Source organism: Terrapene carolina, unplaced genomic scaffold (assembly GCF_002925995.2).
Source record: "Terrapene carolina triunguis isolate 2854851 unplaced genomic scaffold, T_m_triunguis-2.0 Scaffold85, whole genome shotgun sequence".
NCBI lineage: Eukaryota > Metazoa > Chordata > Testudines > Emydidae > Terrapene > Terrapene triunguis.
In genome coordinates, this window is record NW_020664436.1 from 38,943,717 (window position 1) to 38,969,885 (window position 26,169).

At 40.6% G+C, this 26,169-nt stretch overlaps 1 protein-coding gene across 1 annotated transcript in view; it reads left to right on the forward strand.

Moving 5' to 3' along the window:
* Nucleotides 1-26,169, forward strand: part of LOC112105257 (nesprin-1-like) — a 121,522-nt gene that overhangs the window by 81,656 nt on the left and 13,697 nt on the right. The window contains exons 17-28 of the mRNA XM_026649535.1: nucleotides 677-841; nucleotides 2,686-2,838; nucleotides 3,300-3,443; nucleotides 4,970-5,143; nucleotides 7,163-7,321; nucleotides 12,338-12,502; nucleotides 13,033-13,167; nucleotides 17,171-17,329; nucleotides 17,691-17,899; nucleotides 18,188-18,296; nucleotides 21,809-21,973; nucleotides 25,956-26,123. Coding sequence (XP_026505320.1) covers nucleotides 677-841; nucleotides 2,686-2,838; nucleotides 3,300-3,443; nucleotides 4,970-5,143; nucleotides 7,163-7,321; nucleotides 12,338-12,502; nucleotides 13,033-13,167; nucleotides 17,171-17,329; nucleotides 17,691-17,899; nucleotides 18,188-18,296; nucleotides 21,809-21,973; nucleotides 25,956-26,123 — 1,905 coding nt within the window. The remainder of the gene's footprint in view (nucleotides 1-676; nucleotides 842-2,685; nucleotides 2,839-3,299; nucleotides 3,444-4,969; nucleotides 5,144-7,162; nucleotides 7,322-12,337; nucleotides 12,503-13,032; nucleotides 13,168-17,170; nucleotides 17,330-17,690; nucleotides 17,900-18,187; nucleotides 18,297-21,808; nucleotides 21,974-25,955; nucleotides 26,124-26,169) is intronic.

The window sequence follows — 26,169 nt, forward strand, 5'->3', positions numbered from 1 at the left end:
CCCCCCCCCCAGCTCAGCTGTGCAGCCTAGAATACTGGAGAGGGACAGAACCAAGGCTCCATCCATTCTCTTCTCCCGCCTCACTCACCCACTCTGAGGTGAGAGTAAGCAGCCATGAAGCACTTGTTTTCCCCACTGCTCTGAGGCCCACAGTTACCTGCCCTGGGTTTACAAGGGGGATTCTTACCACTGTGCTGGCAGGAAGTCCAAGTTGCAATTGAGCCCATAGTGAATTAGTAGTTCATTGGCTTCAAATGAACAAAAGTAATCCTCAAGTGTGTATAAATTAAACAGAAATTAGATGAAGCAGTGACAATATTATAAATTAAGACTCAAATCCTTTTATCTTACTCAGGAGAGTAGTCCCATTGACCTCAGTAGTGCTACCTACTTGATTAAATTGAGACGGTACTGATTGTTTATATCTATATTATAGATATACAATATAGAGTCCCCTTCATTAACACAGCAGGTTATCTTGATAGCTCTATTTTAAAATATTCGTTTGGAACATAAGAATTTACCAGAGTACCCAATGTTGGATGCTTCAGAGGATAATGTGCCTTGTAGGGAAAAGGTTTATCCATGTCCTTAGTTGGTGATTAGGTTTATATTTTATTGTGTAACATAATGACTTTTGCAAAATGTTTAGCAATGTTGCTTATATTGTGTTTAGGATTTTTTCCGACATTTACCTCATTGGATCCAGCAGCACACAGCCATGAATGATGCTGGTAACTTTCTTATTGAAACTTGTGATGAGACTATTTCCAGAGATCTTAAACAACAGCTGCTGCTACTAAATGGAAGATGGAGAGAGTTGTTTATGAAAGTTAAGCAAGTATGTGTTGTTATGGTTATATTTAAATAATTATTTTACCATTGCAGTGCAGCAAGGCTGCCTAAGGTTTGCACCACTAAAGCCTGCATGGACAATTTACCAGGAGCCCAAGGGCCATGTCTAATGTAAATGTATATAATATGTAAATTGTAAATCAATACATGCCACCAGAATAGTTGGTTGCATTTGTTCCTTTTTAAAAAGATGGATAAAGATGGTTTGTTCAAGTTCATCAGCAAACATACTTTGTAGCTTATCTCCATAATATTTGACCTTGACTTTTTAAAAAAATGCACATTCTCTATAGTTGAGAAATTAAAATTATTTTCAAAAAATAGCCATTGTTTATGTAGAATCTATAGAGCCAAATTTAGCCCTAGTGTAAGTGGATGCATCTAATGCTTTTTAATGTTAGTTGCACCTACTTATCATAGGGCTAAAGCCAGTCAGCAGTAGAGGCAGCACACATTAATCAACCAATCCCATTCCCAAAGCTATTCTGACATCATTGTTGTCTTGTGCTCTACAAGGCACAGAGAATAAAAAACTTCGCTTCAGGAAAGAGACTCACCTGGTTGGAAAAGAAATGTTATTTTAAGAAGTTATTCAAAATGGCGTGAGGGAAGATGAGAGATATAACTTGTACCAAAGTATTTGACAGCTTTATATACACATTTAAAAATATCTGCATTGAAGTAATCATATGGCTAATGAATTTTTTTTATTTAATTACTTTTGACTACTCACCTGAGGCCAAATCCTGTTCTCCTTACTCTCATGAGTATTCCCATTGCTGTCAATATATCACATAAGTAAAGCGGTCAGCATTTGGCTCTTATTTTTTTAAACCTTTCAAACTGTTACTTGTAGCATCGTCACAGCTTTATTATTTGCTAGTGATGGGCAGAGTAGTTTACTTTGCAAACACTAATACCCCATCCCTCTCCATGACCTTCTAACAATTCTCCCACACAATTCTTTCCAGTATATTTTGTGCCATCTAACAGTTCCTCAGTTCTTCCTTCACCCCAGCCCTCAACTAATTCCCTGACTTCTCTCTCTCTCTCTCTCTCTCCTCAGTCCTCCCAGCCTCCCCCAATTTTTTTTGGCTGCCTCTCTCCCTGCTGAGCTGCAGATGCTGATGCATTTATATTTCCTGATGTTAATAGCTTCACAGTCAAATGCTGTCAACAATACAGAGAATGTGAATGGACTGGCACCACGACCTTAGTGGAGAGGCTGCCATATTTGCTGTATCATTAAAACCAGATCCCCAAAGACACTGTTAGAGGGTTGCAGTGACTGAGAATACTAGGAGACTATTTGCATTTTACCCACTGAACTGATAAACTAGCAAATCACAGTTTGAGAGAAAGTAGATGGTCAGGTGGGATGTGTCCTGGTCTAGGGCCAAAACCGAGTAAAGGGTAAAATATGAAGCCTCAAAAGGAAGGCTACTGGTAGGTCAGGAGTAGTGAGTTGTGGAGTTAGGTCCACTTCAGAAACTGGAGAGAGAAAGGAGTTCTCGAAGTGATCCAAATTTTAAAATATGTTTGGGTTTTCTTTCATGGATGGAATTGAAGTGAGGGCCATTTGGGGGGTTGGAAACAAGGTTTCCCATTTCTAAAAGGAAGTATGTGCTTCATTAATCAATACTAAAATTTAAAAAAACAACCAACCAATGACTTGCTGGATCCTTAGCTTAAAAGATCACTAGCAAATCACACTGACTAAAAAGAAAAGAAAAATTAAACAGTTACACCCAAGAACCTGTTAGTTTCCTTAAGCAGCAGCATTGCATATTTTGACATGTTCTCTGTTTTTTTATTTTCCATTTTTCATAGTATGCTCGGGCAGATGAATTTGACAGAATGAGGAAGGAATACTTGGATGGTGTTGCCACATTGTCTACCTTTGCTGATGGCACTAATGGAAAATTTTCTGTGCCTGTTGAAGTGTCCTTTCTAAATGTCAAGATGTTTGTCCAAGATTTGGAGGTGAGTTTCTTCCTTCTGTCTGTCTGTCTCTCTTTCTCTCTTTTTTCTTCCCAGAAGAGAGAATTATTTAACTATTTAATTTTATGAAAGGATCAGAAAGTTATTTATTTACATAGCCATTATCAGCATTTTTATACTACAATGGTGCATTTTGTGTTTTAGGTAATCGAAAAGATTGCATTCTATGAGTGACGTTTCAGGAATACATTTCTAATGCAACAAGCAGGGGTGTCACTAGATTTTCAGCTGAATGCTGAACTTTAATACACAGCTTTGCAGATGAACTCCTCCACTTACTATATATCAAATACATTCTGGACCTGGTCCAACACTCGTTGAAGTCAATGGAAAAAATCCCATTGATGTCAATGGGAGTTGAATCTATTGCCTACAGCTATTGTGAGAACAAGCTAATGTGCCACATGAATTCATAACAGTACCTGTTAAAATATTTGTTGCAGGATATTAAACAGAAGGTGCCTGTGATGGAAGCTCAGTACAAGATAATTACAAGGACAGCACAGCTTGTTACAAAGGAAATTCCCCAAGAAGAAGTCAATGAAATGCTTGCAACTATGACAGGGATCAAAGCACAGCTAAGCAAGGTCCTGGAATATCTTTTCTGCTGTGCAGTATGTTTACTGTTGGACTAGTAATTAAAGATGGGCCCAAACAGGCATTTAGCCAAGTGTCACACCAACCCCAAGCTCAGGGGACTCAGTAAAATGGGACCCATATCTGAACCAGGCCTAGTGTTGGTTGCTTATGATTTGTTTCACACAATGAGTTTGTATAAAGCCAAACCTACACTCTGGTTTTGACCCCTCTTTATTTCCAATGGACACGAGCTAAAACCTAAACTATTTATGTTAAACATCTCTTCTCCCCCTCCAGACCTTAGGGGGTTAGATAAAATGGGATTTGTTTGTTTTTGGTATAACTGAAGTATTGGAGCTAATGCATACACTTGGAAAAAATCACTGAAGTTATATATATTATAATGTTTCAGGTGTATGCATTTAGACTGAGTGCTAGCTCCCATACCAGGATGTCAGTACATATATACAATAGACCAGTGCACACTTTTCATATGCAAGTTCCTCTCCACACCAAATGCTCTGCATTAGTCAGACCTGTCCTTATAGTCAGAGAGTGTTGTATGCAGCTTTTTCCTGAAGTCATTAACACTCCTCCTGAGTTGAATAGATGGTTTTATTATATATGAGATACTCTTTCTTACCCTTATCATCTCATGGAGCTTAAGCCTGAGCATGGAACCTTAGCTTGTGTCACTACCGTTGCACTACTTCTAAACTGACAGGCTGTCCCCAAAAGCACACTCACACTTCTATAGTGAAAGGGTGAGTGTTTTTGTCCAACTCAAACTGGCCGAGAGCCCCACCTGATTGCTCTACTGTTGGGAAATACAGAGAAATATATAGGTGTAAAAATCCAAACAAAACACACACACACCACCACCAACAACCCTTTGTCAATATTGTCTTCTTAACCAATACAGTAGTTCAAATTCACCTCAATAAAGGGGATGGAGTAGTGAAAGACAGAAGCTGAGTGGGAAGTAGTGATGGAGAACTGAAGAGGTACAGTGCGGAGAGATAGATGATCTTGCAAATCATATATATGCAACACTCCTGTGTAAGGGATGCAGGATTGGGCCAGAGACAATGTAGAGAATGAGAGAAAGAGAATAAAAAGAAATCGAAAAAGGAATGGGTATGTAGATAAAGTAAGAATGGAAGGATGGGATGGAAGAGAGAAGGAGGGAGGTGGAAGGGGAGGAAGAGAAATGCAGGAGAGAGACCATGACATAGAAGATAGCAAATAATGTAACAGAGAATAAAAGAAGAGATCTCCCACACAAAAGTTCAAATGCTATTTAGTGCACATATATTAAAATAACTTTGGGTGAAATATAGTAACAAGAAGATATTGCCAGATCCTGAAGTACTTGATATTAATGGTAATTTTTGCTTGAATAAGAACTAAATATCAGGTCCATTTACCTTTAAAAGAGGGAGAGGGCTTAGTGTACATGGAAAGGTTATTTATTGTTTATTGCATTTCAGTAACTTTCTGTTGTAATGATATTTTTTCTTTATGTTGCCAAAAGACTAAGGAGCGTTGTCCTGTCCTGCTCTATGAAGCTCAGCAGCTGCTGTCTCCTCTGGAAGAATTAGAAAAGCAAATTACATCTTTTTATGAGTCTCTTGAGAAAGTCAATGAAATAATTTCTGCCCTAGATCCTGAAGTGCAACCTGCAGCTGTTTTTAAACAAAACCACCAGGTAAGTTTAAAAAAAACCCACCCAAAACCCTATCTGGAAAATATAAGAGACTCCCTGTGAGCATTTATGCAACACATTAGATTGTTAGGACTCTGGATTGCAGCAGCGAGAATTGAGGAGCAATTCTTAATTGAGTGGCAATTTCTTAATCTTCATTTAATAATATTTAAACACTTTCTTTGGGCTACAGATGCCAGCTCTACAGTTCACCTCTGCCCACCAACTTTCCCACAAACTCACATAAACTGAAAGTGGATTTCTCTTCATATGGGCCCTGTTTCATCTCTCACTGAAATCAGTGGGAGACTTTCCTTTGATTTCAATGGAAACTACATCAGGCCCCTATACAATTGCACACAGCATCAGTGAACATTGGGATTTCCTTGAGAATGCTTAGGAACTCCCATTGATTTTCATGGACATTGGTGGGCTTCCCATGTGTTTGACAAGAGTTTTCTTTGAAGTCATTGGGGGTGGGGAGATATAATGTAATGGAGCCTTAAATTTCCACCTGTCCTGCAGGAAGAAATGCAGGAACTCAGTGTTAGACAATGGAAGGACATATTGGATCCAGAAGAAAATATCTTGCATCTGTAATGTAAGGCTGGAATGTTAAAGGGCTGTTTAGAGTCAAGTACAAGGAGATAATATTGTTAGCAAAATAATGGACTTAGTGCAGTATATGAAAGAACAGTTAGAAATTATTTTATAATTGCAATGACTATGGAGATGTGAGCCACACTTCAGTCAGGGAGGGCCTGTGCTCCACCAGTGACTTGAAGCTATGTCTTTGTTTTTGGAAGAAAAATAATATTGGGCTGCTGAGCTTGACTGTGCATGTGAGCCAGTCCAGCCTTGATCTAAACTCCCTCACTGTCCTGAACAAATCCTGTCCTGTCTGAGCATAGACACCAAATGAAACAGGTGTCAGAGCTGCAGAATGAGGAGAGTGCATTATCATGGAGTCTCCAGCTTTTAGATTACCATAGCCCAGACATCATAATTTAAGTAAATGGCTTATTTCTGCTAAAAGGATTTACCAACGATGGAACTGAGATCCATGACAGTCTGCCAGATTATACAGAGGCTGCTGATTTCTGCTGAGTAGATCATAGAATAGATAGTTCATTAAATAGTAAAGGGACACACTGTGCTTTCCTCTCATGAGAATTAATGAGATTTTTCTTCTTATTTGTGTAGTTGTAGTTACTGATTCTCTTGTCTAATGATTTGTTGTGGTCATTTAAATTCCAATAATGGGACTGATAGACAGCAAGGACCATATGTGTAAGCATTTTAGCAAGCTACGGAGAGTTGTCACTCTTTTAGCTACTCACTGAATAAATGAAGGCATCTGTTTTGCAATCGATACGGTGGGTACAGATATTAATAATACCCAAATCAAGAGTAAATGACAGAGTCACACAGCCAGAAAAGACCCTGGCATTTTGTGAAACCTCCGTATGGATCCTATCCTGCAAGCTGTTCTGTATGACTGAATTCCTGTGGAAGGGCTGAGCACCCCTGGAAAAAGTTTGCAGGATCTATATCAGGGGGAGGCAACCTATGGCACGGGTGCCGAAGGCGGCACGCCAACTGATTTTCAGTGGCACTCACACTGCCCAGGTCCTGGATACCGGGCCGGGGGGCTCTGCATTTTAATTTAATTTTAAATGAAGCTTCTTAAACATTTTAAAAACCTTATTTACTTTACATACAACAATAGTTTAGTTATATATTATAGACTTATAGAAAGAGACCTTCTAAAAACATTAAAATGTATTACTGGCACGCGAAACCTTAAATTAGAGTGAATAAATGAAGACTCAGCACATCACTTCTGAAAGGTTGCCGACCCCTGATCTATATTATTCTCTCTAATGTCTTGTTTAAATTGTTCTTAATGGAGCCTGACCACTTCCATTTTCTTATTGTCACAAATGCCCCCCTAGGTTTTTTTTCCTGAACTTTTCCTTTCTTTGTTTCTGGCCAGAACAGAATTGTGTTTCTTTCTTTCAGGATTTGGTAGCATACCAAGAAAACTGCAAGAAAGCTCTGTCCCTGATTGAGAGAAACAGTCAGGGCATTCTGAAGTTTGTGGCTTCGAGTAAGGTGTTACAACATTTCGATCCATTGATGCTTCAGAAGAAGGTCACAGAGATCCAGGTTGCTTTTCAGGTAGTTTTGTTGCTTCTTAGTATATTTTTGAGAATCTCTTAGAGTATGTCTACACAGGAAAGAAAAACCTGCGGCTGGACTGTGCCAGCTGACTCAGACTTGTGGAGCTCTGGCTGCGGGGGTGTTTCATTGCTTTGTAGACTTCTGGGCTCGGGCTGGAACCCGAGCTCTGGAACCCTCCAACCTCACAGGGTCCTAGAGCCCAGGCTCCAGCCCGAGCCCAGACATCTACATAGCAGTGAAACAACACTGCAGCCTGAGCTCTGCGAGCCCGAGTCTGCTGACATGGGCCAGCCACAGGGGTCTAGTTGCTGTGTATACATACATACCCTTAGTATGCACTTGTTGTTACTGTGTTCTCTTCGCTTTCTATCAGTCTTCAGCTGTTGCCACAGGGAGCACAAAGAAGTTTCCTTTGTTTTTCTCTTCTCCTGACACCCACATACTCTTTAAACCAAACACGGGGCTTATCTGTATTATAAAACTTGCACTGATGTAACTAAATTACTTTAAAATCTAATATACTTTTAATACTTTAATACAATATACTTATACACAGCCACAGATGCTCATTCTCATTGAAATCTTTCCCTTACTCATGGTACGAACAGTGCCATGATGCAGTGGGATAATTCCCCTTTTTTAGAATTTGAAGTTGCAGTAGAAATAAAGACTAGATCAGTGGGAGGGGAGGAGATACTTCAGAAAGCTCTGTGAATTGAGTCTCTCAGGTTTTCATGGTGTCCTGTGCGCAGGGAGCTTGGGGTCTGCTTCTCCATGTAATGACCTAGAGGTTTCAGAAGTCCTCTGCACCCCTCTGATAACCTGAGATCAACAGAGAAATCCCACAGATTTCAGGCCATCTGTTCACGGGGTTTGAAGATCCACACAGAGGGACTGCCCTTCTGTGTTACTGCCCAGACCTCTCTATCAACATGTGTTATCCCGGCTCTCATGGCAACCATCTGTTCATGCACCCCACCCCACTCAAGGAATGGAGCATGGCGATCTTTGCAAAACTCAGTGTTGCTGGGTTTGTTTTTCCACTGGAAATAAATCACAGTTACAGTTGGTTTATATAGTACTCCACATTTAGTGCCAAAATCTGTCTCACTTACTCACTTGAAGTAGTATTTTACTCTGTGAATAGTTTCATTGATATTTTCTGGACTATTTGAGTAGTAAAGTACTTATACAACTTTAGTAAGTGTAACAAAGTCTGGCACATAATTATCCAGTACGATTTTAGGGTCAGATTTTTCAAATGTTGGTTTCAACGACACTCCTTTTAATGTACTATTCAATATAAGGGTGGCATAATTGGACTCTTAATTACTCTATGAAATGTAGTGTCTTGAATTTTAAGCTACACTGAAGTGCTGATTGTCTAAATCAGGGGTTCTTAAACTGGGGGTCGGGACCCCTCAGGGGGTTGCGAGGTTATTACATGGGGGCTCGCAAGCTGTCAGCCTCCACCCCAAACCCCGCTTCGCCTCCAGCATTTATAATGTTTTAAATATTTTTAAAAGTGGTTTTAATTTATAAGGGGAGTCACACTCAGAGGCTTACTCTGTGAAAAGGGTCACCAGTACAAAAGTTTGAGAACCACTGGTCTAAATGCTATCATTGAGCATTTCTGAACATCTGGATTCTCAGTGAAGATCTGTAGATGTCATTTTATGACTTATCATTTTAAAAGTGTTTTCTTGGGTTATATTTATGGGTTACAAAGGCAGGTTCAGTTGATGGAGCTTGATAAGTAGCTCATGTTATACATTATTCCAATCTTATAAGAGTGGGTAGTTAGTTTTATCTCAGTTTACATTTGAAGTAGAACTCCCGCCGTCAGCCACCCGGCTGGCAAATTTGCGGTGGAGTCCTAATATTGTGGGATCTGCAATTTCTGCAATATTGCAAATTAAGTGCGGCCTTAAGTAGGAGTAAACATTTTGCAACTGATTTAATCAGATGGACTTTTTTGGACAATACAAGGCTGCTGATGCAGTAGACAGGAAAGTGTTGCCATGTATTTAATTATAAGCCGACGATAATTTCTATAGCAATAATTACCTTTCCCACCTTCCGGTTCAGTATATCGTATCCTGTCATTACAGCAAGCAGTTATGCCGTGCTTTTTCGGCTGGTGAAAAACGGATTGGTAGTTATTGCCAAAGGATGGCAGTCTTCCGAAACGAAAGGCAGAAACTGAAATGGCTAAAGTCATTACAGACAAAAAATCTGCAAAAACAAGAAAATCTAATGAAGCATATTTGCATTTTGGTTTCACTTCCATTGCTGTTAGCGGAGAAATCAGGCCTCAATGTGTAGTGTGTGCAGTAACTTTAGCAAACAATAGCCTGAAGCCAACAAAATTAAGACTCCATTTAGAAACAAAACATGGAATCTTGTAGGAAAGAACAGAGATTTTTTCGAAGAAAAGCTACAAGAAATTAACCAACAAAAAAACACAGTGAAAAATGTGGTATACACCCCTGCAAGTGATTTAAAAGCATCGTATCCAGTTGCATACCACATTGCCAAGAATAAAAAGCCTTACACAATTAGGGAAAAACTGATTCTCCCAGCAGCAATTGACGTTGGCAGGACTAGGCTTGGTGACAGTGTGGCAGAGAAGTTAAAATGATCCTGCTGTCAGACAACACAGTCAGCTGCCAAATCTTTGACATGTCAGAAAATATAATGGCACAGCTGATCTCTCGATTGCAAACCAGTTTATTTGAAATCCAGTTGGATGAAGCAACGCATATATCAAAAGCTCATTTAATTGCTTACGTTTGGTACTCTCACAGAACATCAATATTAGGAGATTTTTTTTGTTCTGGAAGCTAATTAAGATTCATGCAACTGGATCTGAACTGTTTAACATTTCAAATGATTTTCTAACTTCTCACGAGTTGAAGTGGGAAGCCTGCATCGAACACTGTATGGATAGAGCCCCTTCTGAGTCTGAAGGTAGGGCAGGCTTAAAAGCCAAAGTGTTTGAAATTGTGCCACATATTTTGTGGACTCATTGTGTGATACACTGCAAAGCCCTTGCAAGTCGAAACATGGATCACGTACTTACAGTTCTGCTGTTAAAATCGTGAACTTTATCAAGACACAGCCCACAAAGGTACTTCTCTTTGCAATGCTTTTTGCAGAAATGGGAGCGGAGCATGATGCTTTGTTGTTTCACATGGAAGTCAGTTGGCTATCAGTGGGAAAGTGTTGCAACGTGTTTATGAACTGCGAAACGAAATTTGACTTTTTCTGGTGGATTTGAATTTCACCAGTGCAGAGACACTGTGTGATCCCTGCTGGCTTGTGCTTTTGGCTTAACTTGCTGATATTTTTTGATAAAATGAATTCTTTTTGCATTGTCTTTTTGCAAGGAGCAGAAAGTACAATTTTTTACTTGCACAACAAAATATCGGCATTCAAGAGAAAACAAGATCTCTGGAAAACAAAAATCAAAACTGGTTTAAGCATTCCAGTTCTGTTGTTAACTGATGTTATCGACGAAACAGAATCTGAACTATTCAGTGTTGTGGAGCCAATTGAGAATCACTTGACTTCTCTCAGAGCCAGTTTTGTAGCTGAAGCAGTGACCTTGTCCCATCTGTCAAATGACATTCAGGACAAGCTGATTGAACTTCAGAGTGATAGCACCCTGGACAGTCAATTTAAAAAAAAGTCTTTAGGGGATTTTTGGTTGAAAGTTTGCTCATAATATCCCGCTTTGTCAAAGTGTGTGATCGAAGCCCTTTTATTGTTTGGTTCATCTTATTTGTGTGAGATCAGATTCTCTGTGTTGGCTATGCTAAAGACAAAGTACCATCTGAGACTGGAAGTGGAGGACAACCTCAGAATGTCAGTTTCAAAAAAAATCCTTACAAATTGATAAACTGTCCACAGAGAAATAGGCACACCCTTCACGTTAAAGTATCGGTGTATTTGTAATTTAATTAAAGTTGTGCTAAGATCTCTGTTAGGTTTATGAATAGGCTATCAAGCATACTTTTGCATGTGTCTATTTTTGTCTGGGTTGGGGGAGGACACAACCAAAAATTGTAATTCAAGGGGGGGGGTCTCTGCTCCAAAAGTTTGAAAACCACTGTTCTTTAAAGTGTCTATGGTGAGCAGGGGTTGTTGCCGTTGTTGGTATCTTCAGGCTTCTTGGTGCAAGAGAAGTGCAGCTAGGTACGCTATAGAAAAGTTTTTTTGATCATTCGTTTTCTGTGGGGGCTTATTGCTTCGAGCCCTTTGTGGGTTTTTTATGCAACTTGGTGAATAAGAGAACTTGTGTATTTGAACTCTAGAAACATTAGCTAACACAAACACAATATATTCTCCATTCTCTTCTTCTCATCAGTAAGTATTGTTCCTCTCATTTTGCAGATTAGGAAACTAAAGCAAAAAAGTTAAGTGATTTGACAAAGACCACAGAAGGATTGAGTGTTAGAGTTGGTATTAAACCATAAGAGTAACTGCCTTTCACAGTACTGAGAAGTATTCACAGTGCTCAGATGCAGGCAGCTAGATGGAAATAAGTTTTTTGCCAACCTCCACATCTGGAGGTTGGTTTAGGCCCGTCAAAAATCAAGAGACCTGTAGTTCATGGGTCTCAAATGCCAAACCAGGGTGTCTCTGATGGGAGGGGACCATGAATAACTTGTGATCTTTAGAAAAATCCCAGTGACGAACTTCCTACAGTACCAGCAAGTTTACATTTCAAGACTTGCTTCGCATAAAAAAGGTCTAAAAAAGGTCACAATGATAGGTCATATGGAAATCCCCCAGATTCATTACATTAGTTTTATTGTATTTTAATGGGAGAATTAGATTAACATGGACATTTATAGGTACCAGAGGAGAAGCTGTGAACACCATAAACCCAAAGGGCAGCAGGAAACATTTTAATGAAGGACTGTGGATAGTATAGTCAATAAAGATCATCATTCAGAAAATAATCTGTGGAAAAAATACAAGATCATTTTTTCTTCACTTGTAATTTAGGATATGGTCAAGAAGACTGGTGACTGGAGAAAAAATGTAGAAGCAAATAGCCGTTTGATGAAAAAATTTGAGGAGTCCAGGGCAGAACTAGAGAAAGTGCTAAAGATTGCCAATGGATGCCTAGAAGAAAAAGGAAATCCTGAAGAACTTCTCAGGAAACATACTGTGAGTAGATTCTCTGACATTCATTGCAGTCACTATGTAGGCTTTAACAATAGACATATGTTGCACTAGTACAAAGTCTATTTAATCTTATAAATGACATGGAATCTGATGTTAGAATGATACTGTTCAGGAGGACGTAGTGGCAAGAAAAAATATAGAAGTTCTTATTAAGTAAATGAGCTAATTGGTAATATTACTACTTTTATTCTTCTTTAAAAATACTGTTTCAGTGCAGAATCCTATGTGTATAAGCTACCAACTCTGTACAGTTGCTGAAGTGTACAAGAGTTAGTTGATGTTCTACTTTAGAAATTATTCAGGAATATCTCCTGCTAACTCCTCCAACTTCCTGCTAAATATTGTACCATTTCTTAACTTGAATTCAGTCTTTTAAATGCAGCTATCTTCCAAACTTGCAGAGAGCTTGTATGTGGTAGTATAAAATATGTAATTCTGAACTTCATTCCTGCTGCTTTCCATATCAATAACACTAAGCAACTTAATCTTCTAACCTTTACTTTCAACATCAGGAGTTTTTCAGCCAGTTGGACCAAAGAGTGCTTAATGCCTTCCTGAAAGCTTGTGATGAACTTACTGACATCCTTCCTGAGCAAGAACAGCACAGCCTGCAGGAAGCGGTTAGGAAACTCCATAAGCAGTGGAAGGTTAGTATTTAAATTAGAACTCTGGAATTGAAAACTGAGTAGCTCCAGAGGCCCAACTGCCCAAGCAATATGTTGTGGATGGAAACTGGGGACATCTTGTCCCTCTTCTTCCTTTTTCCTCTTTCTGAATAAGAGAAAAAGACACATTGACTGTAAAATCAAATACAATTACACAAAACTATGTTAAAAGAATATTATTACAGTTGCAAAGTCGAGCACTCAAAAGTAATGGAAATGCCAGAATTAAGCTTGCCTGTGCAAGTTTAATTTGGTCCCCCTGTGCATATGCATTATGATACAGTCATTAATTATGTGGTCACATACTAATTTTTCCATAGGATGCCTGTGTCATTCAGAACACAGGATGGACAGGGTTCACTTAAATAGCAGCTATTCAATATTTTCTTTTTCCCTCATTGTTTAGTGTGTGGCTCTAGACCTTAGTTATTGTACTATTCAAACACACACAGAATTATTAATTTCTTCATGGGCATTCTTGTGTCACCCATCACTATAGTATCTGAGTGCTTCGTAGACATTGATGAGTTAATCTTCACAATACCTCTGTGAGGTGAGGGAAGTTATCCCCATTAGAGAAATGGGGAACTGAGGCACAACTGAGGATTAGGTCAAACATATTGCTCAATTTGAAACACCCAGGACTTGATTTTTCAGAGTATTTAATAGTATATTGCTTTATATCTTTACATATTTGAACACAGTTCCCATTGTCTTCATTTGCACCTGTGAGTACTTAGCACTTCTGCAAATCAAACCCAAGTTGGGCACCCAGAGAATGAGGAACACACAGCTAGTGACCACCTGTGAAGAATTGAGTGTAAGTGAGATGCCCACCGTCACATAGAAACTTGGTGGCCAGTTTTCCAGGGCAACATTCAGCTTTCTAAATCATGAGACTCACCTTTCTCTTCCTGCAATCCTCTGCCTCATTCACTACACACCTTCCAACTTCTGAAACAAATGAGATAGGGGACCTACAGATGACAACCTCCTTTGCTATGCAGCCCTGATTCATCTCCCAGAGCAGTCCATCCTGTGCACTGAATGATGCAGGGGTCATATGGAAAACACAGTATGTGATCATGTATTTAAGGACTGTATCATAATTTATACACACAGTGGGGTTAAAGTAAGATTTCTAAGACATATTTAATTCTGGCACTTTCTACGTTTGAGTACTTGACTTTGTTCTTTTAATGTAGATTTTTGTGTGTAATTTCCTAGTTTTTTTTTAAAAAAGCAAACTGAAAAAAAAATCCATCATGTGGCATCATGTTGACACCCACATGGATCATCAGCAGAGTTGGAACCTTTAGATTCCACCACACAATCCTCTGCTACTTGAGCTAATGGACTAACTGATAGCAGTAGTAGGTTATGGACCAGCACAACAGGGGGAAGAGACACACATTTTGTCAGTGGGTTTCACAGATATTTCCTGACAGAAGAAGAATGGTGAGACCCAGGAATCTTGGGCTCCATTTCAGGTTCAGGAGGGGTGTGTGCTTTAGTGGGTAGAGACTCTTCTGTCTGTTTCCTCCCTAGCTTGATCCCTTCTGTTACATCCCTTCCAACTTCTTCTTGTTCCAGTCCTGTCTCTTTCCCATCCCTGACTCCTCATCACAATCTCATTCTCCTCACCTACCCAATCTCCACTCCTCAGATTTCTAATCTCAGTCCCAGTCTCCGTTCCCACCCAGTTGTAGTCTCCCCACTGGAATACCAGTCCCAGTCTCCCTCCCCCCTTGTCCGTGATTCGGTCTCCTTTCCCTGTTATTTCCAGTTCTCTCCCCAGGTTTTTAGTGCCAGTTTCCTTGCCGAGCCAGTACCAGTTTTCCCCTCTCGACTCCTCACTGAAGTAGTCCTCTTCCCCCAGCTTCCAGTCACCCCCTGCCCACATTCCCCCTCACCATTGGCTCCCAGTCTCAGTCTCCCTCCCTCCCTGAGCTCCAATCTCAGTGTCTCTCCACCAGCCATCTCCTTGTCCCAGTTCTCCCCTTACATCCTAGCTTCTTGTCAGATGTGTCTCCCCTCCACCCAACCTTCTTCCCACTGCCCAGCCAGTCCCAGTCACTTCCCAGGGTCCTCATCCAATCTCAGTCTTTCCACTCCATCTATTTACTCCCAGTCTCACATCCCGCATTTCCAGTCTCCTTGCCGAACCCATCCCAACTCTCATTTCTAATGCCCAGACTTTGTTTTTTCCCTAGTCTCATTCTTGGAAATGGCTGAACTGTTTTGGCTGAAATTAAAAAAAAGAAAACACCATCAGCCTGAGACAGACATCTCACATGGAAAATTTCAGCCAGAACAGTTAAAGTTTGGAAAAGTTGAAAGCAGCTGAAAACCGAGTTTTATAATGGGAAGTGTCGAGCAATAAGAGGTGGTACCAGTGCTGCTACTAGTGCTGCCTTTAATATCACCTAACCTTTTCATGCTTTACACTGAAGCAGAGCTGCCTGTAGTTACTGTAGTAACACTAATAAAACGGATTTTTAATAGATTAGGCTTTCAGTTTAAACAGTGCTTATTGCCAAAGACTAAAGTGACTGAGCAAAGACTGATAATAAGTCACGGAATAATTTTATTATTCTTTATGGGCCAAGTTTTCAAATAGTCCTCTCAGAATATGCCTACAGAATATTCAGGTTCAACATCTGGGGAAGCACAAAGCTCTCCATTTGAGTTCATCTTGCATACATCATTGGGGTAGCTAAATATCTAGAGTGGGGTTTTCAAAAGCACGCAGCATTGGCCTAATTCTCTGGGAATTTTACCGTTGACTGCAATGCAAGCAATATTAGGCCAACACTGGCCATTTTGGAAAATCCTGCCCCTAATAAGTCACATTTTGTGTGAGCCTGTGGCTTTTCATATACACAAAAGCAGGTGCCCTTGGGGGGCTGTTGCTAATGTAGCCACACTATTATTACCTTCATTATTTATTTTTATTGAGGTAGCACCTAGAAACCCCAGTCATAGATCAGAACCTCACTGTGCTAGGCACTGTACACACTATTGTGAAAACAACGAGGGGTCCTTGTGGCACCTTAGAGACTAACAAATTTATTTGGGCATAAGCTTTCGTGGGCTAGAACCCACTTCATCAGATGCATGGAGTGGAAAATACAGGAGCAGCTATAAATACATGAAAAGATGTGAGTTGCCTTACCAAGTGTGAGGTCAGTCTAACGAGACAAATCAATTAACAGTAGGATACCAAGGAGGAAAAATAACTTTTGAAGTGGTAATGAGAGTGGCCCATTTCAGACAGTTGACAAGAAGGTGTGAGTAACAGTAGGGAGAAATTAGTATTGGGGATTTTAGGTTTAGGTTTTGTAATGACCCAACCACTCCCAGTCTTTATTCAGGCCTAATCTGATGGTGTCCAGTTTGCAAATTAATTCCAGTTCTGTAGTTTCATGTTGGAGTCTGTTTTTTAAGGGTTTTTTTGAAGAATTTAAGGTCTGTTATTGAGTGACCAGAGAGATTGAAGTGTTCTCCTACTGCTTTTTGAATGTTATAATTCCTGATGTCAGATTTGTGTCCATTTATTCTTTTGCGTAGAGACTGTCCACATACCATTAAGCGCCTGCAATACCCCTCTGCAATGTACATTGGCCAAACTGGACAGTCTTATGCCCAAATAAATCTGTTAGTCTCTAAGGTACCACCTCGTTGTTTTTGCTTATACAGACTAACATGGCTACCACTCTGAAACCTGTCACTATTGTGAAAGAAGGTACCTGTCCTAAAGAGCTTGTGATCTAAGTATATAACTAATAATTCTGTGTAATAGATTTATTTTATTTCCCTTCATACATGAATGCTAAAAAACATCTGTTCTGTGTGTGTAATAGCATGTATGTGATTTCTGTTGCACTTTAAAAATTGTTCTATAATTCTCATTTAGTAGCCTTACATTGGATGAATGAGAATCATGCTTGCTTTCTGTGTTTGTTTTTTTCCCTATGGAGTATAGGATCTCCAGGCAGAAGCCCCCTATCATTTGGTCCATCTGAAGATTGAAGTGGAGAAAAGCAAACTCTTAGGCACAATGGAAGAGTGTAGATCTGAACTTGCTAGAGAGAACAAGCTGGTATCCAGCAAGGGCAGTGAAAAGATCATCAAAGAGCACAAGGTATGCACCATGTGCCACCAAGTGGATATGTGTGTAAATGCATTCAAATACAAAGGATATAAAAACCAAGGTCTCATTGACCACAATCAAGTTACTCCAGATTCACACTAATGCAACTCTGTTGATTTCAGCGATGTGAAACTGGTGTAACATGGCAGTAAATTGGACCCCTGGATGGAGGTTCTATAAGTTCTCTGAACAACTTTTAAGTGTACTAAGATTTGAAACTTTAAAGGAAAGATGAATTTGATTTACTTTTGTACTGATATTCAAAAGCTGGGAGCCTACTTAATTTTATATAAAAAAATGTGATTTGTGGCTTTGCCAGTTTGTATTATTGTTGCTTTTTCCCCCTTTTCAGTTTTTCTTCAGTGATAAGGGACCCTATCAGTTGTGTGAGAAAAGGCTGCAGCTGATTGAAGAACTGTGCCTAAAACTCCCAGAATGGGATCAACTTAAGACTACATCAGAAAGCAGCCAAGAAACCCTCAAGGAACTTAAATCCCAGATTGATAGCACCTATGTGAAGCTAAAAGAGAATCCTGACAAATGGAAGGAGTACAATAATAGGTACTAGTTCTGTTGTTAGCTGGGTATGACAGAGCCTTGGTCAGAACAATTAGTATATGTGCTCTTCTTTAAAACTTCCAGTCATAGAAAAATACAATTCAAGGAATAGTAAATGCTTTTTTTGTTCACAAACAGAAAACTCTATTTTATATAGTAGGTCCAAAATAATCTGTTTTTCTTCTTCTTGTTGTTTTTTATTTAAGCTAATAATTATCAGCTGTGGCTTGATAAAGGTTAGTTTACAGCTAACTTTTAACTTGTTTTCTGTTGTGTGGTCTTTGATTTCAGAATTTCTGAATTAGCAAGTTGGATTTCATCAAAGGAGAGTGAGCTAAAGAAGATGAAGCATGATGTCAATGATACTGCCAAATACAAACAATTTAAAACAGCCACGGAGGTTAGTTCTTAGCTTATATTCAACTAAAGGAGAGTGATTTCTTCCCTGGACTTCAACGGTGTTCCCCATCAGTTCAACTGCACAGAGTCGGCACCTAGGGCCTATACAAAAAGAGAAGCTGGAGGCAGGGTCCATCTCACCACCTACCTTCACATCAGTGAGCAGACCTGGCTGGCAACACAGAGGCATAGTGTTTAAGGCCAGAAGAGACAACCAGAATATCTAGTCTGACCTCCTATATATCACAGCAACACCACCCAGCACCTGCACACTAAACCCAACAACCAAAATTAGACCAAAGTGTTACAGCCCCCAGAAGACTAAACTGTTGTTTGCCATAAGCAGAGAATAGGAGGGACCAAGGTGCACTAATGCCCAAGACCCCTGCAATGGCAGGGAATATAGTGAGGGATACCCCAATGATCCTGGAGAGTTAACCACACCCCATACTGGGACAACCCCCCAAAGGTCACTGCCAATCTGATCTGGGAGAAAAATCCTTCCCAACCCCACATATGGCCATCAGTTGGACCCTGAGCATGTGAACAAGAACCAGCCAGCCTGAAAGAGAGAAAGTTGGGCACCACCTCAGTGCAACATACCACCCTGGCCAGTGTCCCATCTTCAGCAGTGGCCTTCAGAAGAAGGAGACAAAAGACCCTAGAATACATATTGGGTGGGGGAATCCCTTCCTGACCTCTGTATGTGACTGGCTGAACCCCCAAAACATGAGATTTTAGGAGCATAGGACATAAACTGGAAGGGATGCCAAGCCCTGCCCTCCACCATCACAAACGGCCCCTTCATACAACTGCACTCATAAATTTGTCCAGCTCGCTCTTAAAACTAATTAAGTTGTTTGCCCCTGCAATTCCTAATGGGAGGTGATTCCAGATTCTAAAGCCTTGCAAACAACTGAGGTCAGACTAACAGATCTGTAATTGCCAGAATCACTTTTTTTCCTTTTCTTAAATATACCTACAACGTTAGCTGTTGTGCCATTTTATGGCACTACCCCTGAATAGATAGAAGTATTCAAAATCCTTACTATCAGGCTAGCAATCTATCATGCCAGTTCTTTCAGTGTTTTGGGATGGAAATTATCCAGTCTCTCTCCCCCCCCCCCCCTTTGAGAGCATTAAGCTCTATAAGAGGAGAGCGCTGGTAGAGTAGCTGAGGAGCTGAACCTTTGACTAAATTCATTGAGGTTAATAACTCAGGGTGTATATTGGGACAGAATTTGACCCTTTTTCCTTTTTACAGTAGAAGGGAGAACAGGACTACAAATTAGTACAGTTTATCGAGGTTCATGAAAGTCATTAACAGATTATAAGGCTTACCTATGCAGAGAAAAGGAATTTGAGTGACCTTGAAAAATCACACAAGTCAGAGGATTAATGGCATGACTCTGCTATATCCTCTTATTAGCACTGGCTTAGAGACATAAACAGTTGGGAAAAAGTGAGTGAAATTGGAAAAAATTGCTATTTTAGAAATTTTAAAAAGTATATAGATGCTTATATAATTTGAAATATTATTCAACAAATAACACTCTAGGGAAAATCAGAGTTAACAATAAAAATTAAATTATTAATTAAAAATTATAATTAAAATCTTTATTACATTCTATAAATAACTATGGCTTCTTTAACAAGCAGCAGGGAGATTTCTTGCGCTGTTAACATTCTTCACCTTGTAAAAAAATATGAAGGAGTAATCAGAAACATTTTGTTTCTATTTGGGTCATTCCTAATTTCCACATCTGCTATGTTGAATAGAAATGCTGGTGCGGTCACCTACAGATAAAAGCCAATAAATAAATTAATAAAAAAACAGTCAAAGCTAATGCAATGCTTTGCATACCATGCCATCCAGTTTTATTCGGAACTCTCCATTGATTTCGCAGGTGATTTCTACATGCCATAGAAGGCAAGGTTTGACTGGTTTAAGTACCAGTTTATTAACACTGCACTGAGGTGTTAATACCTCATTGAATGACTTCATTGTGTTGTGATGAGAAGGTATACACGTCCGAGAGATATCTGTAAAAATGGCAAAATAGTGGTGGTTTTGGTAAATAGCCCTTCAGCCCTTACACCTCTGAGCAGTTCCATTTTAGTCAATGGGACTTCTCACGTGTGGAAAGGCTTTACCACTGGTCCCTAAAATGACCACATCAATATTTTTTTTTAAAGCATGGGTTTTTATATGTAGGGAAAATGTGCTTCACTTACCTTTTGTACTGTGAGTGCTAATACACAGAAGGACTTGGGTGCCTAATTGCCACTTTAGGCACCTAACTCCCAAAATCAGGCACCACTGGGATTCACAAAACCCCCTCCTCCAACCCTGTAGGCACCTACATTTGTGCAGTAAAAGTTCCCTGGGTGCCTACGTTTCTGCCTTTGAGCAAGATCACAGAAGCCCCACTCCAAGGATCTGGATGCCTAAGCCTCAGAGCAATGCACAATCCAGGAGAAGATCAGTGTTCCTCCTCCTAAATTGCCCACCCGGGAAGCGTGTTCAGTCCTCACCTTCCAAATTCGGCACTTATAGACAAACTGACACAAAATGGAGGGGGTGAACCTCCCTCTTAACTTTTAGTGGTTAGCGTATTCACCTGAGATGTGGGAGAGCCTGCCACCTGAGGGGGAGAAGGGATTTGAACCCGTGAGTGCTCTAAAAAAGTTTCTTTGTGACTCTGGCCTAAGTATCTGAAAACAGATGAAAACATAATAAAATGTTGCTAATTTGGCTAATCCCGATACTCTTTAAAACAGGAATCGGCAACCTTTGGCACGCAGCCCGCCAGGGTAAGCCCCCTGGCGGTCCAGGCCAGTTTGTTTACCTGCTGCGTCCGCAGGTTCAGCCGATCGTGGCTCCCACTCTCCGCGGTTCGCCACTTCAGGCCAATGGGGGCGGCAGGAAGCGGCGGCCAGCACATCCCTTGGCCCGCGCCGCTTCCCGCAGCCCCCATTGGCCTGGGATGCCGAACCGCGGCCAGTGGGAGCTGAGATCAGCCAAACCTGCGGACACAGCAGGTAAACAAACCCGGCCCAGCCCACCAGGGGGCTTACCCTGGCGGGCCACGGGCCAAAAGTTGCCAATCCCTGCTTTAAAATATGCAATGTAATCCTATTTTAGATACATATATGCAGGATATTGTATGGTCAATATATGAAAAAATATATACAGTGTATACCATGTGGATAATGAGCACCAAAAATGCCAGCCTGTAGGGGAAAAAAACAGGCTTCAGCAATGTAATCAGTAGGGGACAATCCTGTATTGCTTGTGGAAGGAATGCAGGATTCAGCTCTATGTAGAACATAACAGACTCCATGGGAATTAGAGAAAAATACTATCCTGCAGTCTTCAAAGGAAAGTATACAGATTCTTACACACATACTTTTGTGCTGCTAACCATAGGATTGATGGCAGATTGCCCATGAATATTATTCGCTGGTATATTTAATTGATTCTAAGCTTGTACATTTGTGATTCTTTTGTAGATAATCCAACAAGATATCAGCAAACAAGGAGAAAATGTCAACTGGCTGAAATCTAGACTTGCTGTCCTGACTGAGGTTTCTGCCGAGGATGAAGCCAGAAAGAAAGAGAATGAGCTATCTAAACTTTCTAGTGACTTCAAGGGACTCCTACATTTGCTGGCTGAGGTATAATATGAGAAACACAATGCCACTACATTTACAGCATCATATGTAGTGACATCAGCCATGCTGCACAAGACTAAGTGACCTGCTGTTTTTTTTAATTACACTAGAAGCACACAGCAACCCAAATTCATTCAGATTCCAGATGCAACAAAGCCTTGAGTCTAACAAACAAAAATATTGACAGAGCTGATCAGCAGACTCCTGAATCTTTCTCTGCTTCACATGAACATTTCTGAATCCTGAATATCTGCAGTGCTTTAGGAGTTTTTATCTAAAAGAGGAACATTAGTTTGCTATAATTAAATACTATCAAGCATTTTACATTGACAGCCTGGTGATGTGGGTGTCTCAGGTTTGGAAGTCTCAGGATTCAGTTGTTGCAACCCTTAGGCTAAATCACACCCTTGCTCTCCAAAGTAAGAACATCTAAAGTGAATTAGATTGGCAGAATCAGGCTCTAAGTGATTGGGCCCCCTGCCATCCTTACTGGCTGATCTGCAACCAAATTCTGATACCACTGAAGTCAGTGGGAGTTTTTGACCCCTAAGAGACAGCATACGAGAACACTACTTTCTGGCCTGAGAAAAGGGTTATTGATGAGTCATTGTAAACAGAACTGTTTTGCATGGTTCATCAATGCCTGAATCACATCTTTTGGGCACCGATGTTTCCCCAGAACACACGGCACCACGTCAGCCCACTTCACCTCTGGCCCCTCCATTCTCTAGTGAGGAAGAAGTTACTGAGGAGTAAGGTGTCTTCTTATCTCAGCATCCCTCTCCCATAGAATCTACTCTGGGTCCACTTGTACATCCTAAAACCCATCACAGGGCTGACATCCAGACCTGGTAGGGCTTCCCCTGGATGCCACTGCTTATGCCATTCCCCACTCAGTGACCCTACTGGGACCCCTGAGGGCATACAGGAGACAGTATCTCAGACCCCTGAGCCTATACAGAGAGAGGCTTAGATCTTCCCCATCATTCTCCATTGCTGCACCTTCAGAGCCCCCTGAGGAGAGAGCTGAAGAACAGGAAGAAGCCTGGGAACAGGTTACAACACCAACAGCCAACATTTCTTCTTCGTCGCTGGACGAGGCCATAATGCCACCGCCACCCACAGTGGCGGACGATTTTAAACCCTTCCAGGAACTCTTTAAAAGAATTGCTGATATCCTAGAGATTCGTCTAGAGGAGGTTCCAGAGTCCCAGCACAAACTACTGGACATTCTCCATACATCCTCCTCATCTAAAATTGCGCTTCCCATACGTTGGTGCACCAATGGAACCAGCCAAAAATGTATGACAGACCCCAGCTACGATACCGCCCACCTGCAAAAGAGTGGATAAGAAGTACTATGTTCCCTCTAAAGGACTAGGCTTCTTATTTTCTCATCCCGCACCAAATTCACTAACGAGGCAGACAACAACAACAGAGATCCACTCCATACAACAAAGAGTGGAAACATTTGGTAGGATTTACGCAACTCCGAAGCCCCTTCCGTCCAACAAGGGGCACTGCTCGACAGTCACCTGAAGTAGAGGACCCACAGGGACACTCCTCGAAAAAAAAGAACGTAACTAAGGGAAGTCTGGTAGTATGGCGCTAGATAGGCATGACAGTGGCACGACATGGGGAGAGGACATGCACGACTCAGATGAGCACTGCTGCTGAAATTCTCCGCTCAAAGGTGCAGGGACACCAACACCTGAAGGGGAGCACCCACAGGGACACCATTTCAAAGAATCTCAGTTATTGCACAGGATGAGGAACCTTCTCTTGTGAATCCCTGTACCAAGTGGTGTAGGTTTTGGACTTGTGTTGAAAGCAGGTGAAGGAGATGGCATGGGGCAAACAAAGCAAGGGAGCCTGAGGTCTGGACTGAGCACCTGCTCATACTTTAGGAGTCCCAAGGTGGAGTTTCTGAGAGGCAAAGGGTGAAAATTTCCCCCACCCTTCAATGTTCAGGCGGGAGCTATAGCCGTGGAAGTGACAAATTGAGCAAAAGATGAGAAAAAAGCCAAAAATGTACAGGAGACACTAGAAAAAATCCCCAAAACACTCCAGCTCTTCAACTTCTTCCATGAGCTCCAGTTCTTTTCCTAAAGAGGGAAGACTCTTGATTTCAGACTATTACTCTGAGCTAGAGAAGCAGGAGGAGTTTTTTTCCCCTGGACATGTTTCAAACCAGGAGGAGGAAAGTGGTGGCCAGCATTACAAAGTTTTGCTACCCCCTACATTCCTTCATCAAAGATGTTAATGGGGTACTCTAGGTAAAGGGGAAAGGATCACTTGGCATGTCCTGGAATTTTACAGTATCCTAGGACCCAAAATGATGTTTGCATCATTCTTGTTGCTGATGCAATAGTGCCATTTGTGGAAAATGGCAAGATAATTCTCGCAAAAGACTAGACGATGGAAGTCATCCTCAGAAGCGACTTCAAAACTTCTTCAGCTGCCCCCAGGGCTCTCTAGCAACCACCAGTTTTACTGAGCCAAAATATTTATATTTATAATGATATAAAATGCTTGCATCTCCAGATCTATGATGAATTCAAGTAAGTTGATACAATAGAAGATATTCCTGGCTTCCATATTTATACCAGTTTATCTGTAGATTTCTTAAAGTTGCCAGCAAGAGTCATGGCAGCAAACTCAATGTCCAGGCACTGACTCTGGCTTCTGACCTGGGCAGCACATTATAGCAAATTATCTGTGCCTCAAAAATCTCAGGAGGAAATGATTGATAAGGTGGTGGCTGACAATGCAGATAAGCCATAGTGTGAGCTATCTACTCCAATGAAGCCCTCAAAGCACTACAAGCTCTCCTGCAAGCTCAAAGGACTACAAGCTCTGGTACAAAGGTAGAAGATCCTTTCATTCTTAACCCAAGGAGAGACTCTTCACATTCCAGGGGCAGAATCTGTGCACAAAACACCAGAAGAAGACTAGATTCAGTAACAGGATATATCCCTCATCAGTGTGACTGTTCAAGGGCCTGTTTCTTCCAAAAATAGGCAGGATATCTCACTTAAGTTTATGGACCCTGTCAACTTCAGACACATGGATACCCTCACAGCTCTTATCTATTTCCCATCTAGCTTTGACAGACAACGAGAAGCCTCAAACTGTCCTGAAGAAATTGTGCTCCTCTTAGATCTAGGGTCAATCGAGCCTGCCTCTCAAGACTCTACTCCATATTTTTCATAAGAGAAAGACTAGGAGGAGTTTGGGGATGTCCTTGTTAGGAGGAAGATGAAATTCAGGATGGAGACTCTGGTGGCACTTTCATTGCAGTCTCTTGCAGAGACCTTCTTACATCATTGTAATTGCTCCAGATTTATACAGGCTCCAAGTATTTATTCAAACTTAATTTAATTTTCCTTGGTGTGAAAGTTGGGCTTGAAATTTTGTGAAAACTGTTGGTTCATAATGTCCTGATTTTTCAGAACCTAAATATGGTTTGGCTTTATGTTGTCCTCAATTTTAGAGTTTAGGTTCTGTTGATCCTTAATCTGTCTGAAATATTTCACACATTCCTAAAAACTGATATCTGTTTTCTGACTAATTACATTTTATATTTGTATTTTCTTCCACTGGTATATTATTGTAGAATTGTTGATGAATGCTAGGCTAATACGAAGTACAAATAATATACTGAGAGAGATCCTCAAATTGTGTAAATTGTCATAACTGATCTGAAATAAATGGAGTTATGGCAATTTATACCACTTGAAGATATAACCCATAAAGTATTACAAAGACATTGCAAACAGATAGAAATTAGGGTAGGGTAGTCATGTTTTAGGGCTACGAATGTTTTTAGTTTTTCTTTAAATACAAAGTAAATAGAAGGTCCTAAACGACCTGGAGATGTATGGGTTTTGCATTACAGACAGTTATCATGTGTTACAAAAAATACCCCAAATCTAAATTAACCCTGTTCAGCTATTGCATATTTCAATTTTGTCCATAAATATAGATTGAGAAGATGTTAAGCACTGTTGGGGATTGTGTCCAATACAAAGAAGAAGTAAAAAGTGCCCTAGAAGAACTAATTATCAACTCAAAAGAAGCCCAAGTAGAGGCTGAAAAAATCTTAGATACAGAAAGCTTATTACAGGCTCAACAACTGCTTCTGCATCATCAGGTAGGACAACTGGTCATACCCATTTGATATACTTGTTATGTGGAGT